The sequence below is a fragment of the Lichenostomus cassidix genome, chromosome 12 (genome assembly GCF_008360975.1).
Source record: "Lichenostomus cassidix isolate B80296 chromosome 12, HeHo_3.0, whole genome shotgun sequence".
Taxonomy (NCBI): Eukaryota; Metazoa; Chordata; class Aves; order Passeriformes; family Meliphagidae; genus Lichenostomus; species Lichenostomus cassidix.
This window is the reverse complement of record NC_139493.1, coordinates 10,512,271-10,529,578: the sequence shown is the minus strand read 5'-3', so window position 1 is coordinate 10,529,578 and position 17,308 is coordinate 10,512,271. Positions and strand designations below refer to the sequence as shown.

At 55.0% G+C, this 17,308-nt stretch overlaps 1 protein-coding gene across 1 annotated transcript in view; it reads left to right on the top strand.

The window, feature by feature from the left end:
- Positions 1-17,308, top strand: part of PLXNA1 (plexin A1) — a 113,006-nt gene that overhangs the window by 6,959 nt on the left and 88,739 nt on the right. The window contains exons 2-3 of the mRNA XM_085072586.1: positions 7,005-8,351; positions 14,198-14,380. Of these exons, the coding sequence (XP_084928712.1) occupies positions 7,149-8,351; positions 14,198-14,380 (1,386 nt within the window). The 5' untranslated portion in view covers positions 7,005-7,148. The remainder of the gene's footprint in view (positions 1-7,004; positions 8,352-14,197; positions 14,381-17,308) is intronic.

The following is a 17,308-nucleotide window of genomic DNA, read 5'->3' as shown; positions in this document are numbered from 1 at the left end:
TGTGACTGTGCCAGGGGAGTGTGTGAGCTCCCATCTCTTGGCTCTCTGGCTGTGCCTTGTATGGCTCCCTGGCCCTCTGTGGGGTGGTGGCACTTGCTGGAGCTGCCATCCAGCCACCTTCATTAGCAGAAAGTGGGTTTTTGGCAGAGGTGCTTGGACAGCCCTCCCAGCACAGGCGAGCAGCCGCCTCCTCTTGGTTTTGTGCCGAAGAAGCCGATCCATTATGCTGATGCCTGTTGGAATCTCAGCCCCTCGTGCACAGTGTCAGGCCATAGTAGCAAGGCTGATGCCTGTGTCCAACGTGGCTTGGGGCTGCAGGTGGGATCTGCAGGAAGAGGAGCAGCCTTGCTGTGCCCTCCCTCCCAGCCAGCAGCTCTTGGGCTGCACCCACTCTTTGAAGTGTGCTCTGCCCAGGTCTGCTGGATGAGACCCCCTTGCTGTGGGAAATTGGGGTGGGGGTGTGCTGAGGTGGGGGTTGTGTTGGCACTGCCCCTAGGAAAGCAGAATGTGGGCACAGCCCCTGCTGTGGTGCCTCCCTGTTTATATCAAATGCTCTTTGCCCATGATGCTGTGAATGAAGCCTCCTTTGGACTCAGAACAATTTCCCCTGCAGTGGTGTTGCTGTGGTGGGACTTTTAGGCTCTTCCCCTTCCCCTCTCTGCCTGTCCTGTTGCCAAGTGAGGCTCCTCTAGCTCTCTGGATGTCTCACTCCTCCTGGGTCAGCTTCACCTTGGGCAAATAAAACAAGGGTCTGTGCAGAGCTGGGATCTCCACAGGGGAAGCAGAACCAGGACCTGAGCAGCATAACTGGAACAGCAGAGGGGGAAGGATGGGAGTTTGATAGGGGAAGGAAAGGCACACATGGTTTGGGAAAGCTCATTTGGAGAAGTTTTGTGGTTGCTTTAATCAGAACTAATGTGGCAGCAGTCGTGCTTGGCTCGCTGCGGGACAGCACAAATGCTGGTGTCAGCAAGGGGCCAGGCGGAAGCATGGGAATTTCAGTTTAGCTGGGATTAAACCAACTCCAGACCGACCTCCCTTTGCTGAAGTAGAGGGAGTGCAGCAACCAGGAATCCTCCTGTGGCTGTGCTCTGTTGCAAAGAGGGAGCTCTCCAGATCCCTTCTGAGATTTGGGGGAAATGCTTGTGCCAGAGAGGTGAAAATGCTGATGAGAAGTGGGCTGGAAGAGGAGCATTGATCTGGGAAGAGTAAGATTATGGCTTGTGTTTGTGGCTGCCCTGGCCCAGTGAGGGATGTGGAGCAGCAGGCTGGGGAGTGAGGAGTGATGCATTTTGCCCCAGGGAATGAGATCAGACAAGGGAAGGATGCTGATGGCCAGAGGATCTCTCATTGGACAGAGGACCTCTTGTTAGACTTCTCTGCTGTTGAGAGACCTTGCTTGTGGGTGACCTTCTGGGTCTCTGCAGGTCCAGCTGGACCAAGGTGACCTCTGCCAGCAGGGCTGGTTTTTGGGTCATTTATGTGGGGCAGTGGACTGATGGGATGTGAGAATCACCGTCTGGGAGCACATGGACCAAAGCCAAAGGGGAAGGTGGCCTTCAGGCAATTTGGACTGTACTTCTTTGCTCTTAGGCTGGGGGCAAGATGTCATTAATTGGTCCTGATTGAAGTGGCAAAATTCACATCAGTGTGGTGTTTGAAGCCTTGAGCTGATGTGGGTGTTGATGGTAGGAAGGCACAGTGCCATGGCTGGTGTTCTGGTGCCTTGGGTTGGGGTCTGTGGATGATGAGAGGCACAGAGGGGTTTGAGGTGTTGTGGTCTGTACATGCTGATGGACAAACTTCCTGAAGCAGGATTGGAGGCTGCAGGCTGTGCCCTGTGTGGATGGTTGCTGTACACTGGTCTCATCCCAGGCATCAGGCAATCCAGGTCTTTATATTCCTCCCTTGGCTGCAGGGAGTGTAAGGGAAGGATGGGGTGCACTCTCCTCCTGGGAATTCCACATCCAGCAAGTGGGCTGCAAACAGAGATCCCCTCAGCAGCCCTTGTAGGGTTCTGGTATGGCCTGTGATACCCAGGTGAGATGTGGGAATAAGGCAGAGGACAGCCAGCAACTCTCACATCTGGCACAGCTGGACGGAGTTAGGAAATATGTGTAAGGCCCAGTTTCCATGGCACAAATAAGCACTCCTGGCAGGACCTGCTGAGGCTGTCCTCGTGTGCCTCTTTGCCTTGGGACGTTGTGGTTGTGGGGAGCCTGGGTTTCCATCTCGGAAATGCTTGTGAGCCTTTTTGGAAGGGCTCTCTGCAGGGCAGCCTGCAGACTCGTGGTGGTGAGAGCACATAGTGGCTCCAGAGCTGTTCTGGAGTTCAAGCTGTTCTTGGCATGACATGACTTCTTGCAGAGGACCAGAGAAGGGGAATTGTGCACTTGAGAAATGCTATTTAATTTCCTCACTGCTTGTTCTTTTATGCTCCTTTTTGCTGAGGGTCAAGCTTCATGAGCCCTTGGGCAGTAGATGGCTGCTTCTCCTTGTCATGTTTTTCAGGACAAAATAGGTTTAATTCCTTCCTTGCCTAGAAGATCCTTGCAGGGCAGGAGTGGAAGCTGGGGTGGATGGCAGGGCAGGATGGGGTCCTCAGCCTCTGCCTGGGGGGATGGCAGGAGCCTGGGAGGAAACTGAAGATGCTGAAGATATTCTTGATTGGGTGATAGTAATGGACACTGGGCAGCTTCAGAGCCTGCCACTGATTTAATCAGGGTGTGGTTTGAGCCAGGGATAAGGTTTTAAATGATTTAATTCACTGGCTGGGGAGGGACCCTAGCCAAATAGTTTCAATGACTCTATGCAGTGAAGGAAGGAGTTAAAGTTTAGCCTTGTTGCAGCAATTGCATATGTAGTGCAGCTCTAACTTGTACCACCACCAGGCTTTCCTCATTGTTGCAAGGCTTTTCCCAGGCAGATGAACCTAAAAATACACCAGCTCTATGGTGAGGCTGCCTCTCCTGTGGCCTGAAGGCTTTTCTCTTCCCTGGAAAATCTCCCCTCTCTCCCCTTTGCTAATTACTGGCAGCTCGGAGTTGGTCTCCTCTCGACTGTTTCTCATTGCTGAGAGCAGCAAGTGACTTGGAGAGATTACAGGTAAAGGCCCATTAGGTGCCATTTCCCCTTTTTCATGTTTTTTTTTGGAGGTTTTCAATCCCATGCCTTTGCTCCTTCAACCTCCCTTGCAAAGTGCAAGGCTGTAAAGCTCTTGGGGTATTTTGCTGGGAGTGAACCTGCTGGGGTCTTGATGGAGGACCAGGAATGGCAGGCAGGTCAGTGAGTGCCAGATGTGCACCTCTGTGCTTGTCTGCATGTTTTAAACCTTGTCTGTGGGTGTTACCATGAGGGCTGCTGCTTTGTAGGCTAGTGCTGACTCTTGGACTCGCTGCCCGGATGAGTGGAGAGCTGGTCCTTAATGCTCTGTCCAGTCTTTGCCTTTTAAGGTTAGTTTTTCCATCCCAGTACTCCTGCTTTGTGCTATCAAAAGTGGTGATTATTTTCCCAAAGCGTGATCTCCCATCCCAAGCACATGTTTTTGGGCATATTGCAGCACCAGGAAGCTCTCAGCTTCAGGGATCAGTGCTGCTGCCTCCCCTTGCCACCTCTCCAGCAGCCAGCAAGTGGGGCCCTGGTATCTGTGGGGCATGTCCATGGCTTGTTGTTGAAAGGCATTCTGGAAGCTGTGATATGTGAGTGTTGGCCTTGCTGAGGTGGGCAGCCCCATCCAAGTCTTGGAGGTGAAACCATGAGCGAATTTCCTTTTCAGTGGGGGTTGAAAGGGGCTGGGAAGGAGTTGGCTCTTATGCTGGCTTTGTTTCTGACAGCAGGTTTCCTGCTATAAATACATGTGTGTGTATATATATATATATATATATATACATGTTGTGTGTGTGTAAATCAAAACCCAACCTTGTGGTGCTGTCTCACCAGCGGTGTGGCCCTGCTGTGGGGTGAGCCCTGGGGATGCTCAGTGCTGCACATGCTCTGGGCTGCATCACTTGCTGCCCAGCAGCACAGCAGGGTGGATTTTTGGTCCTACTCGCCCAGTTGGCAGGCATACATCAGGGCTGGGGTGTATTATTTTATTGCTGCCCTTTTCAGGGCAGGGCTTGGCTCCAGGGTATCTGCCCAGGGTTTTCCATGCCTTTGGACTGCTCTGGAGGTGTGTGTGGTGCAGGTCTTGCTTCCCAGTGGTGTGGTGGCCCTGGGCTGGGTTCCCTCGGGGTGAGGTGCTACTTGAGTGCAGCCCCAGGGGGTTTGAGTGCCCTGTGGTTTAGAGAGGGTGCCAGTGGAGGAGCTGCCCTGCCTTAGCTGCACCATGACCTCTCCATGGGACATGAGTCTGTGTGGCAGCAGGGAAGTGCCCTTTGGCTGCTGCTTCCACGGGCAGGGAGCTGGGGTTGTGCTGGTACCTGTGCTCCAGTGCAGAGCTCTCTGCACCCTGGTGGCCTTGAGGCTGCTCTAGTTCAATCCAAATTTCAGGAATCCATGTCATTGAATTCTGAAGAAAACAGACATTTGTGTTGTTTTATTTTTATTAGTCACTGCTGATGGTTTCAAGCAGGACTGGACAAAATCACCACTAGTGTCAGGTCACTAGGACGAGATGTTGCTGCTGTAGTATATTTAGGAGCAGAAATCCCAGAGGAGCTCTGCAGAGTGTCATCTCTCAGCTTGCCCCAGCTCTGCCTCGCTTTGCTCTCGTTCCAGCTTCTGAGTTGCAGTTCCCTACGTTAATTTGGGAATCTCCTGTTGGGCTTTCTAGCCCTGGTTTGTGGCAGCAGCTCGACCTCTAGTTCTCTCACCCACTTCCTGAAATAGAAGCAATGAATCATAGAAATGCACCAAGAAAGCAAGTTCCCTGTCATGCTCTCTCATCCTGGCAGGAGATGTTCTGGTTGGCATCCCCACACTGCACCAATCTCCCACTGTCACCTTCCCATCTTCCCCATTCCTTCTCTCTGTGGCATGCCACTGACACATGAATTTGGTGTCAGAGCTGGTCTCCTTGCCAGGCAGCTACTGTGGTGTTCATGAGGGTCTTGGCTGCACTGGAGAAGTGGCTTGGTGGCAGCTGTGCCAGTTTCTTGGGGTGGGAAACAGCTCTCCAGCAACCTGTCAGGAAACCCCAGTGCCTACAGCTGCTGGGCTGTGGCTTTCTGGGCTAACCACTGGGTTTGTGCTGACAGCACTGCTTGGTCCCACCTCCGTGTGGTTTGGGGCTAATAATCTGTGATCTGGGGTGCTTGTGGCTATTCTCTTACCAACAAGCTCAGAAAAGGGAAGATTCTGTGCAGTGTGACTGTCTTCTGGTAGTGCCCTTGCACTGACAGCATTGTGACTACCCACTCTTTGCTGGGAGGCTCCCAGTGTTGGAAAAGGTGGTAGGAATGGGTGATTAGGGCCATGGGGCTGATTTCCAGGACTGGTGCTTTGGTTGTCTCCACATCCACTGAGCTTTGTGGCACCTGGCTTTGGTCTCAGTGCTGCTCATGCGTTGCTGTCCAAATATCCCTTGAGGCTGTTGCCTTGGAGGTAGGTGTGTTGGGAAGTGGAAGAGAGCAGGGTGAGGAGCTTGTGGGCAGAGGCAGATCTGCTGAGAGAGTTTGGAAGTGGTGCAGAAGCTTTGCCCAACATATTACAGGCTCAGGGGAGCTGGCAAAGCTTCAGGAGTGGCCAAGGCTGGACTAGTCTGGAGAAAGGAGAGTGGGGTCTTGTGTTTGGAGTCAAAGACAGGGAAAAGAAGTTTCTCCCTTCCCTTAGACGTCTCCCTGTCTCTGTGGCTTGGGAAGGGAGCAGCAGAAGTGAAGGATGCTGTGTGGAATACTGGAATACCAGTATGGCTCAGTGATGGTGCAGCCCCCCGAGGTTTGCATTTGGCCTGGCTGGTGGGTCCAACAGCCCTGTCAAGAGCAGGCTGCTGAGGCTGGGGCAGTGTTCAGCCCCACACAGCCCTGCTGATATGGCAGCTGGCTGCCCTCTGACACCCTGCCTTGCCCTGACTGGCATCTGGCAGAGCTGCCAGTCACCGCGGGCCATATTTCCTACCTGTGCCACTCCCTGCTGGGGTTCATCTTGAAGGTTATCCTGGGCTGAGTCAGAGATGGACGATAAGGAGAGGGAGGAGAGAGAGAGGCTCTCCTCCTCCTCCACTCCCTTTTGGAGTGGCTTATCTGCAGTGGCTGGGAAACTGAGCTGGTGTCCCAGCCATGGACCTTGTTCCCACCCAGGGTGGGTGGATTGTGACCGTAGGATGGGCTGTGTGCTGGCAGGGGGTTTGCACAACCCCAGGTTGGTCCAAGGGTGCTGTGCCTACATGGGGAGGGTGGATGAAGAAGACACGGATGGGTGTAATGTAAGGGGAGCTGAGCTGATGCAGAGAGGAGAGCTGTGCATTGGCTTTCTGTGGCCATCTCCTCCCCACTGACAGGATGCAAATGTCACACTGGTGTGGGGTATTTGGCTGGCTCCTTGCTGCCTTGCTGCTCCGTGTTGGTGAGCCCAAGCTGTGGCACAGCAGCAGGCAGAGCATTCCATCCTTCCTGCGTGTGCCCTCTTGTCCCCTTGGAGCCTCTCAAACCAACTGCCTCATGTCTGGCCCTGTGTTTTCTAATGCATGGAAATGCTAGAAGGACAGGCTTGTCCTTGCTGTGCCCGCTTGCTCCTTCCAACCCCTCCTGCCCATGACCCTCCTGGGGTTTGCCAGGCAGGCAGGTGGCAGGATGGCGGGCAGCATGCCAGGGCTCTTGGCTCTCTCAGCTCCTTTAAAAGGTGCTTTTGAGATCCTCCTCTGTGCAGGGGCTTGGGCTGTGTTTCTGGTGACTGTGATTTTGTAACTGTTCCCGGCACCGCTGTGGAGTGGGTCTGGGGAAACAGGTCTCTTCTGCCTGCTAGAAAAGTGTGAAGCAGCAGAGTCTGCTGGGTGGGAGTGGAGCAATCTCGAGACTGTGCAGGAAAGTCTCCTAATCCCACTTTTCTTCTCTTTTTCCCTCTAGGGCTGACTGGACTGGCCATGCCCACGATGCCCTGAATGCTGAGTGCAGCGGAAGCAGAGGAGACTGTGTCCCGTTAGCTCCTCCTCCCTCCCTCATCCCTTTAGTTTGGGTTTGTTTCTATTTATTTTGTGGCTGGGTTTGGGCATGGCCTTGGCTGGATGTGAGGCTGCTGCAATGTGGCTCCTTTGGCTCAAGCACCACTTGTCCATCCACATTTGGACCTTGCTGCTCTTGGGGAGCACCTGGCTACCGCTGGCGGAAGGCAGCCCCAAGTCTCCCTTTAGGACTTTCCCGGTGACAGACTGGAGCTTGACGCACTTGGTGGTCCATAACAAAACCGGGGAGGTCTATGTGGGGGCTGTCAATAGGATCTACAAGCTCTCCAATAACCTCACGCTCCTGAGGACCCATGTGACAGGGCCCGTGGAGGACAATGAGAAATGTTACCCTCCGCCCAGTGTCCAGTCCTGCCCGCATGGGCTGGTGACCACCAACAACGTGAACAAACTGCTGCTGGTGGACTACTCGGGGAATCGGCTGATTGCCTGCGGCAGTGCCTCCCAGGGGATTTGCCAGTTCCTGCGGCTGGACGACCTCTTCAAGTTGGGTGAGCCCCACCACCGCAAGGAGCACTACCTCTCCAGTGTCAACGAGTCGGGGACCATGTCTGGGGTCATCATCGAGGTGCTGAACGGGCAGAACAAGCTCTTCATTGGGACGCCCATCGATGGGAAGTCAGAGTACTTCCCCACCCTCTCCAGCCGCAAGCTGATGGCCAACGAGGAGAACGCAGAGATGTTTGGCTTTGTCTACCAGGATGAGTTTGTCTCCTCGCAGCTCAAAATCCCCTCGGATACACTCTCCAAGTTCCCCACCTTTGACATCTACTACATCTACAGCTTCAGCAGCGAGCAGTTTGTTTACTACCTGACCCTGCAGCTGGACACCCAGCTCACCTCTCCCGACTCCACTGGGGAGCAGTTTTTCACCTCCAAGATCGTCCGCCTCTGCGTGGATGACCCCAAGTTCTACTCCTACGTGGAATTCCCCATTGGCTGCGTGCAGGACGGCATTGAGTACCGCCTGATCCAGGATGCCTACCTGACCAAGCCTGGCAAGGCTTTGGCCAAGTACCTGGGCATCTCAGAGCAGGAGGATATCCTCTTCACCATCTTCTCCCAGGGCCAGAAAAATAGGGTTAAGCCTCCCAAGGAGTCTGTGCTCTGCCTCTTCACGTTGAAGAAGATCAAGGATAAGATCAAGGAGCGTATCCAGTCATGCTACAGAGGGGAAGGGAAACTCTCGCTGCCCTGGCTCTTGAATAAGGAGCTGGGCTGCATCAATTCGGTAAGTTCCCACTTTTCTCTACCCAGGCCAGACCATTTCTGACTCCTCTTGGTGTATTCTGGCTGGACTTTTCCCAGTGTCCTGACCTGAATTGTGTTTTCCCAGTGGGAGGACTGGTGGTGTTGGGGCAGGGCTCTGTTTGCCTGGTAGCATTCCTTGTGGAGATCACGGCTTTGTGGTGGGGCAGCCATCTGGATTTGGGCTGCATTAGTGCCTATGGAGAGCCTCAAAGAAGGGGCCCCATGCCGATGGAGGTCTCTGTTTCTGATGGCCCTGCCCTGTGGATTTGGGGAGTGTCAGTGAGTTGGGCTGGGAGGGTGGGATGCTCAGACCTCAGGGCATCTGCTGCAGCTCTGCTGTGGAGTCCCTTGCATGTGTGGATTTGTGAGTGTTGTGTCACCTGGGGCTTGGCAGTGGCCAAGCAGAAGGTGTTGGAGGCAGCAGGATGTGGGGGAACAGGGAGCAGAGACCTGATAAATGGAGGTGGGAAGTCTGGTGGTCCCAGCAGAAGTGGTCAGATGTTCAGCATGGAGGGACTACATCCTCTCCATGGGGTGTTGGGAGGGCACAGGGTGCTGTCAGTGAGGTGGGGTTGGAGAGTGGCCAATGCAAATTGTCATCCAGGAGGTGCAGGAGGTGAGTGCTGCTACTAGTGATTCCCAACTGAGGGAGCACTGCGCTCCTGTCCCCACAGAGGTGTCTTCCTGTCTGGTTCTCACCTGGGTGTGTCTGGTCCCTGCTGGTGTCTCAGGTGCTCAGTGTGGGACCTCTGAGTGGTGATGGGCAGGGCACCTCCATGCTTGGCTCTCGAGGTTTGTTTTCTCATTGAACTGTTACTGTTACTGCATTCTTTTCCTGGCAATGTTATAAACCACCAGTAGTTGCTGGGGGCTACAACTCCAGGTGATGCAGAGGTCATCAGCTGGGTAGTCCCCAAGTAGGGTCAGATGCCAGGCTGAGGTAGGCTTGAGGTGCTGGTGTGTGTGTTTGGGAGGGTCTGGTGGAGGTCCTGACCCACCTGCTATCACCCACCTCCCCAAGCTCCACTTGCTGGTGTTCAGCACTCATCACCAAGCCCTCAGCCCTGCTTGAGCAGGGGTTTGGGTGCAAGCAGGCAGGCAGGGGGTCCCTGTGGAGCAGTCCTGCCTTCTCTTCCACTGTCCTCTCCGCCGCTCTGGAGGAGACAGCTAACAGCTGCCTGACAAAGTAAAGGGTTTGCTGTCAAGAGCGCTGGGCTCGCAAATCAGATTTTGGCTTTGAACTAATTCAATTTTGCTGGAAAATGATGAAATCGTTACACGGCTGCCTGTTGGGTCGCGCAGCTGCTGGCTCCGGCGGTGGAGCTGCTCGCTGCTTGCTCCTACACTCCTGGCTCACCTCTCCCAGTGCCCCACTCATGCCATGTCCCCTGGGTTTGGGGAGGGTGCTCTGTTCCCCTGCACTCTGGGGATGGTTTAAACTCTGAAGGTCCTGGGATTGCTACCTGGTAGCCAGCCACTGGGTAGTGTGTGGATCTCAAGGTACTCTTTGGATCTCAAGGTACTCTTTGGGTCCCACAGATGTGGCTCTTGTGGGGTGGAAGGATGTGTGCCCTGATGGGGAGGCTCCTGCTTTTCTATGGGTTGGGTTGTGCAGTGATACACTCTCCCAGGGGAGCCAGGTGGTGTTTTCTGTCCCAGTCCTTCTCCAGCTGCCAGGCAGAGTGGGGCAAGACATGACTGGATCATGAGTCAAGCCCTCAGCTCCTTGCTGTGTTAAGCACAAGCCAAACCAGAGCACTTGAAGCATGTAACATCCTTCTGGCAGGAATTTCTGTGCCCCTAAACAAAATAAAGCCACCTCTGGGGTGGGTCATGGCAGTGATGGATCTCTCAGTGGTGACAACTGGCTAGGAAATAAAGGGGATGCTGATTTTTTTTATTTTGAAGGAGGCAAGATGTAATTGCTCACGTTGGTAGTTGCTTGGGATTTACACCCCATCCATATGGAAAATGTTCAAGGAGATCTCTTGCTCTGCTCCTTCATGGCAGTAAGGGGCTGAGTCTGGTCGATGCTGGAGGAGGTTTTACTGGCACTGCACTCCCAGACCTCGAGCAGTGCAGGGCCAAGGGATGCTCATCCCCAGCCCTGCAGGATAGCTCTGATTATCCAGAGCTGGTGCTGGGAAAGGGCAGCGGGATGGAGCTGGAGTGCAGATGTGTAGCAGGGAGTTATTTAGAGTTCCTGGAGCCCTTTACTCCTGGGCTGGCAGTGGGGGCAAAGCCAGTGCCTGGAGCCAGCAGAATGTGGGCATCAGCTTTCCCTGGGCTACCCCAGGGAAAAAATGAATTTTGACTCCTCAGTAAGGCTTGCTGCCCAGCTTGCTGGCACAGGGCAATGGCTGGTGACAAACCGGCTGAAAGTGGGCCAGGATAAGCCAAATCCTTTCCGGGGCAGCCAGAGAAATGCAGGTGGTGACAAACTGTACCACACTGGGATTATTCCTGAGCAGCGATTAACGCACAAAAGGCCTGGCATCCCAGCCTGGCACTTGGTACCAGCCTCCTGTAACCCTGGCTCTTTGCATCCCTCCACATCCTCCACTGCAGCCCCTGGAGGTGCACAGGGGGATGGGGTGAGCCTATAATGGTGTTAACTGGCGAATTACTGGCTAATTAATAATGCTGAGTGATGCGAGCCTTGCCGTGCTGTCTGCTCCCTCATTGCTTTCGTAAGTGGGCTTGAAGGGAGGCAATGAGACAAGGCATATCAAGGAGACACCCGCTCCTGCTCGCTTGGTGCTGTGGGCCTGCTTTCCCCCTCCCTCAGGTCCCTTTCCTCAGGAAATCCGAATTTCCTGACCCTGTTTTGGGGAGGTAGGTTAGTGCTGGGAGAGAGGACTGCTGCGCTGTGCAGGTGGCAGCCTGGGGTGTCCGAGCCAGGGGCAACTGAGAGGAGTGCCAAAGGAAATCGTGGATATAAAAACCAAAGATTAAAAGAATTTAAAAACACCCCAAAAAACCACAAAAGAAACAACCCCCCCTTTGCAATGGGCTGAAGGCTGTGGTCCCTGCAAAAACCCATGCAAATGCAAGAGTGGGCAGATCCCGACACCTCCTGCAGATCCCAGCATCCACGGGCTGAAACGCAAGGTCACTGGCCCTCGCGTGCCGTGGTGTGTGTCAGTCCCTGCCAGCACCGGCTGGGGGACAGCTGTCCCTCTGTCCAGCCTTCCCTCTGTCCCTCTGCCCTGCCTCTCCCCGCAGCTTACATCTCCCAGGGATGTCGGTGGGTTCTCTAACCCCGGCACTGCCGCCCTTGGCCCGACCTCTCCGTGCCGCCTGCGCTTCCCTAACGAGGCAGTTTGCTGTTAATGAGCTAATTGTCGGCGTAATTATTTATCGAGGTGGTGTCGGCATGGCGGCGGCGGGAGCTCCTCGGTCCCAGAGCGCAGCTGTATTTGTCATTTCCCAGAGAGTATGTTGAGACAAAGCAGAGAGCAGTAAACACCATAAACATCTCCTCTTGCATATTCAGCAGCCGCGGGGTTGGGGAAGCTGCAGATTGAGCTCAGAGAGAGCAGAACTTGCACCCAGGAGTGCCAGGGTTTGAATACCTTTGTGGCATTGCCCATAACCCCTCTGCTACTGCAGATGGCAGGGTGGAAGGTGCTGGGGTTTATTTGGGCTGTTGGGAGCAGAATTTTTTTTCCCACAACAAAGCACCCGAGAAATCTCAGGTATCTGGAAGGGAGCTGTGTGTCAGCTGGAGCATCGCTTGCATCTCACTGTGATTGGGAAGATAATTTTCTAGGATCTGCTGTTTTAAAATTCCCAGCCTCATAATGCAGAGGAGGATGCTTAATATGTGTGTTGGCTGATGGATAGAGGAGGGCAAGGCTGGCATTCAGAGGGTGAGTGGAGAGGTTGTAATTTCCCTTCCCTCTTTTTCCTGTGGTTGCAGAGATGCGTGGTGTCCCATGTTCCTGTTTTGGGGATCCCCGCACCTCTCATGACTGGCTGTAGGAATTCCCCCAATTCAGGGAAGGATGAGCAACAGTCAGGAGGGGAAGGCAGTTGATCTTTGTCTGTACATTAACTCAACACCCCAAACCAGAAGTCAGAGTAACTGAGGGCACAGCCCAGCATCCCCAGAGTGCCTCGGAGGCTGAATGTGACTGGTCTTCTGCGGGTGGAAGGCTGGCACAGCACTGAGTTCCTGCTGCAGCCAGGAGTGGGACCACTGGCCTTGGAGCTGGAATGGTGGCATGGTGAGGAGGGTGAGCAGCCTTGTCATGGCTGTGGGAGGCTGATGCCATTGTAGCTGCGAATGTATTGTGCTGGGGCACAGAAAAGTGCCGTGTTTTGTCCCCTCCACATGGGTGACTGTGGGTTGTTGGAGGGAGCCGGTCTGGGCTGATCCTCACTTCCCAGGCAGTGATGAGTGGGAATTACAGAGCTCTGCACTGCCCTTGTGTACATGGAGCTCGGGAGCTCAGCATTTTCCCATATGCTCTGTACACATGCGGTATGGATTTAAAACCCCTTGGGGACTGGCATGCATTTGGAGCCTGCTGCTTGCCAAAAAACCTCTCTCCCCTTTAAATTCAAAATTATATAAGGAACCTTGTGAAGCGGAAGAATCCCGTGACCGGAGCAGGCTGTCAGCCGTGCCTGCCTTGCCACTCAACCCTCCTGCACCCAGGCTCGCTGCCACCCTTGGGGATTTGGCAAAGCCCTTCACTGCCTGGGACAGAACAGGGATTTTGCTGGTGCTGTGTGACCATGTGAAGCTGTTGCCTCATGTGGGAACACTGGGAGACCCACGTGCCCCCCAGGCCAGACAGCTGTGGCCAGGGTCTGTTCTGCTCAGCAGGTCAGGGTGATGTGGTGAGGATGCTTGAGGCAGGGGTGAGTGCTATGGAGCTGGTCCTGGCCCCACTCACTTGCCTGCATCTCAGCTTTCACAGGGGACATCCCTCTGTCTTTGCCTTGCCCATGGTTGGACTGTCCTTGCTGGAAGTCCCTGCTGTCACAGCCTGAGAGTGGAGCAGGGCCAGTGCAGCCCTGCCTCTGCAGCCCTGCCTGTGCCTCTGCCCTGGCGGAGCTTGCAAAAGCTTCTCCCAGGTCTGTGGGCTCCTGCAGGACTGAGGAGGCAGCTGGCTGAGCCAGGCGCCTTGTCTGGGGCAAGAAAGCATGGAAAAAATGTGGGGATTTCCCAGAGACGTTCCTGCGGGAGGAGGAACAGGGCTGGCAGGTGGGTAGTATGTTTGCTGGAGGCTTTGCTATGTGAAGTGAGGCTCTTCCAGGAGCCCTGACTTGTTTGCCTTGGCATGGCCTTGGCTGGGAAGTGTTTTGTCTTTGAGGGGAGGCTTCGGTGCAGGATTCAGTGCCTCCTGCCTTGCTGCCAAGCTGGTTTTTTTTGAAGCTAGTGCTGGGATGAGGAGAAGAGGGATGTGTGTGTGCTGGAGAGCTTGTGCTGGCATTCCACATGTCTGAGATGGCATTAGCAGGGATGGAGGGGTGAACAGGGATGCTGCACTGGCTCCTGCTGGGTTCATAAGTGCTGCTCTGCAGGATGGAGAGGACAGAGAGCCTTGGTCTTGGTCTGCAAAGCTTGTTCACATGTAGAGAGGGTATGCATGAGGTGGATCTGTCCCAAGTGCCTTACATCAGTGCGCAGGGAATGTTAGGGAAACATCACCTCATGCCTTCCCTTGGCTGGTGAGGTGGGATGGCTGGGGTAGGAGGCTGCCAGCGGTGCTGTAGCTGTGGGGGGAAGGTGGGAGATGGTTGATTGCCATCTGGGAGGTCCAACATGTTGAGGCATTGGCAAAAGCTCATCTCTCCTCTGCTTTCTTCCGACAGCCGCTGCAGATCGACGACAATTTCTGTGGCCAGGATTTTAACCAGCCTCTGGGTGGGACTGTCACCATTGAGGGAACCCCACTGTTCGTGGATAAGGAGGATGGGATGACCTCGGTGGCTGCCTATGACTACAGAGGACAAACTGTCGTCTTTGCAGGCACAAGGAGCGGGAGGATCAAAAAGGTAGGAAAGCCCTCAGGGATGCTGATGGGGAGGGACGACCATTCTCCTCACTGGCCCTTTGTGGGGTACAGGTCGGGCTGTGCCTCTATAGTAGACTGACTTGATATGTTTGGGTAATGTGCAAAGAGCCAGCGAGGGGAAATTTCCCCTTGCTTCTCACTGCCAACTGAATTTAAAAACCTCTACCATTTGGAAGGGTTGTGAGATAAGAAAGTTGAGTCTTTGCTGATGGTTGATCAGAGCCCATCCTGTCATGTCTCAGGAGTAGGTGGGCTTACCCTGGAGCTGCCACAAGGCAAGCTCTGTCCATCTGGATCCTCTGTCCATCTGGTCTTGTCATTGACCTGGGCAGTGTGGGCAGAGGTGGGTGCTGATGGCTCCAGCCCACCGAGGGGGAGACTTCACTTCCTGTACCCTGCCAGGCACAAAAGGCTGCTTGTTGGTGGCAATTAGCAAATAACTCCGTGCATGCTTTTCTCTGCCTGCATCTCCACAGGGCACGGATTTCCTGTTATCATAACATCATGCCTATAATTACAGCTGTACATGCCCTGTATAAACACAGCTTCCATTAACACATCCTCAGCCAGGGAAAGGCCACATGAAGATCCTGCTAAGGTCCCTGCTATGAACCAGAGCTTGGCTGGGGGGTTTGGCCCATCTCTCTGTGACTTGTAAGGTGCTCCAGCACTCTGTCTTGGGCACAGCATTCTGCATCTCCTGTTCTGTGCTGGCCAGGGTGCCCTGGAGGAGGCAGGATGGTTTTCCTGGCAGGAATCTGGAACAGGATGCCATTGTGGGTGGTAGTCCCCATAGGTCCTGCTCGCTCTGCCCCATTCCCCCAGGATCCCTGACAGACCCACCTGTGCCCCTACCCATTAGCAGTGTTTTTGGGGCAAGGGCAGCATGTGTTGGAGTGGGAGACAACGTGGAGGGGTCCTCTCTAGCCCCACATCTTCTGCTTGGCGTTCTGCAGTCCTTGGAGGGGTGCACAGCAGCAGCAGGGCTGTGGGGATGGAGGCAGCTCGTCCTCCCTTCCGGATCGATGAGGGATCCAGAGGGACTGGTGTCATGTTGCTGCCGGCTTCTCCTGCCGCTTGGCTCCAGATGGGAGGTTTTAGATGGGGATGGGAAGGAAGGAGAGTGTGGGAGGAGGGTTCAAAAAGCCACGGTGACAGTGTTACACCTCTAGTTCCTCAGTTATCTGGAGGGGCTGGTGGTTGGTTTTTAGACAGCAGATTGGATTTTTCTTCTTCTTGCTTTTTTTGAATTTTTTCTGGTCTCTGCACCTTCAGAGCCATTTGGAAAGGGTCATTTAGGGTGGGTGCCTGGCTGGTGTGTGGGCTGTGTGCTACAGCCAGCTGTGTGCTGGCCAGAGCTTGAAGCCCAGGTGTGGTTTGAGCAGCCTCCTTCCCTGCAGGGCTTTCCCAAGCTTTGTTTTTCCTAGTTTTAAACTTGGTGCCCCAAAGAGCTGGTGTGGCTCTCTGGCCCTGCCGGGCATGAGGACATGGAGCTGCTGAGACTGAATAGAAGGGTCTCAGTCCTGTCTCAATGCTGAGATGCTGGGTAGGTTTCATAGACCTATCCTGCCTGGAGCCCCCAAAATTCCCTGGGGCTGCAGAGCTCTCCAATGGCAGCATGGGAGCACTTTGCAGGCTCCAAGTCCTGCACCACCAGGTCCTCTCCTCATCCCTGCAGTGACCTTGAGGTGGGCAGCCCAGCCCTCCTGCGGCAGGGGCTGCCTGGCTGCCCGGCAAAGCGCTGCCTCAGCAGCTACCTGATCCTGCTGCCTGGCTGCCAGGGCCGGAGGCAGGGGAGGGCGAGGAGGGGCTGCTGACCTGTCTTTGAGTGGAACCAGTGTGTCCCCAGCCAGGGTATGTGATGCCTGGCAGGGGTTCAGCAGAGTGGAGCCAAGGTGGCTCCTCCAGGCAGAGGGGGTGTGTGGGGAGGAGTAGGAGGGTGTGGGCGGTGCATCCTTCAGCAGGGGTTGCAGTCCCTGTGCTTTTAAGCTGTTGGTGTTCTCCACCGTCCCGATGGCAAACACCCACACTAGGCTTGGTGCAGCCTGCTGGCCCCCCTGCCCTTTCCAGGACCCCTGGCACCTCCTCTGGGAGAAGAAGGGCTGCGCCGACAGCTGGGTGCCCCCCTCCCCACCCCCAGGAGCCCTGTAATGGATGCTGCTCTGCTGAGGGGCACCGATCTCGCCATCTGGGCTGGGGTAAGGTCAGGCCAGAGTCACTGCCGCGTCTGGCTTTTCCTTGGATGGCAGCTCCCATGCCCAGCATTTGTCCAGACTGTTGCATGCAGACAGAGCCTCCCTTTGTCCCCCCCAAAAAAGCCACGCGAGCCTGTGGCTGCCCTGCTGCCTCTCCCCAGCCCTGCCACTAACAGTTGCTGCCATGAGGACAGGGTGCTGGGCAGCACCTGCTGCCACCACAGCTGCAGGGACATCACAGCTTCGGGGGGTGGAAGGATCTTGCAGGCAATGTCAGATTTGCAAAACTGCCTATTGGGCAGGGGCTGTGATGGGGAAGCACTGGGGGAATGGACATCACAACCCCTGGGATGCTGAGCGGGTTGCAGCAGCAGAACCCATGGCAGCCCAGTCTCAGCTTGTCCTGCAGCATTACCAGGCAGGCAGTTATCTTTGGCTGATCCTGAGTTATGTGGAGAGGCCAGGCTTGGAAAGCCCTTGGTGCCGCGTGCTCGCCGTGCTCCGTGCCAGCAGTCATGGGACTGGGGCACTCGGGAAATTCCGGCCATGCCCAGGTGAACAATGCAGGGATGCGTTCCAACGCTGCTGGAGCTGGCACTGAGCCACTTCCTCCGTACTCCTGAGCTGGCACGACAGGGACCTGGCTTTGCACCCTATAGTCTGACAGTGCTGTGGATGGGGAAGTGACATGGGGACGTGAGCCATGAGCATGC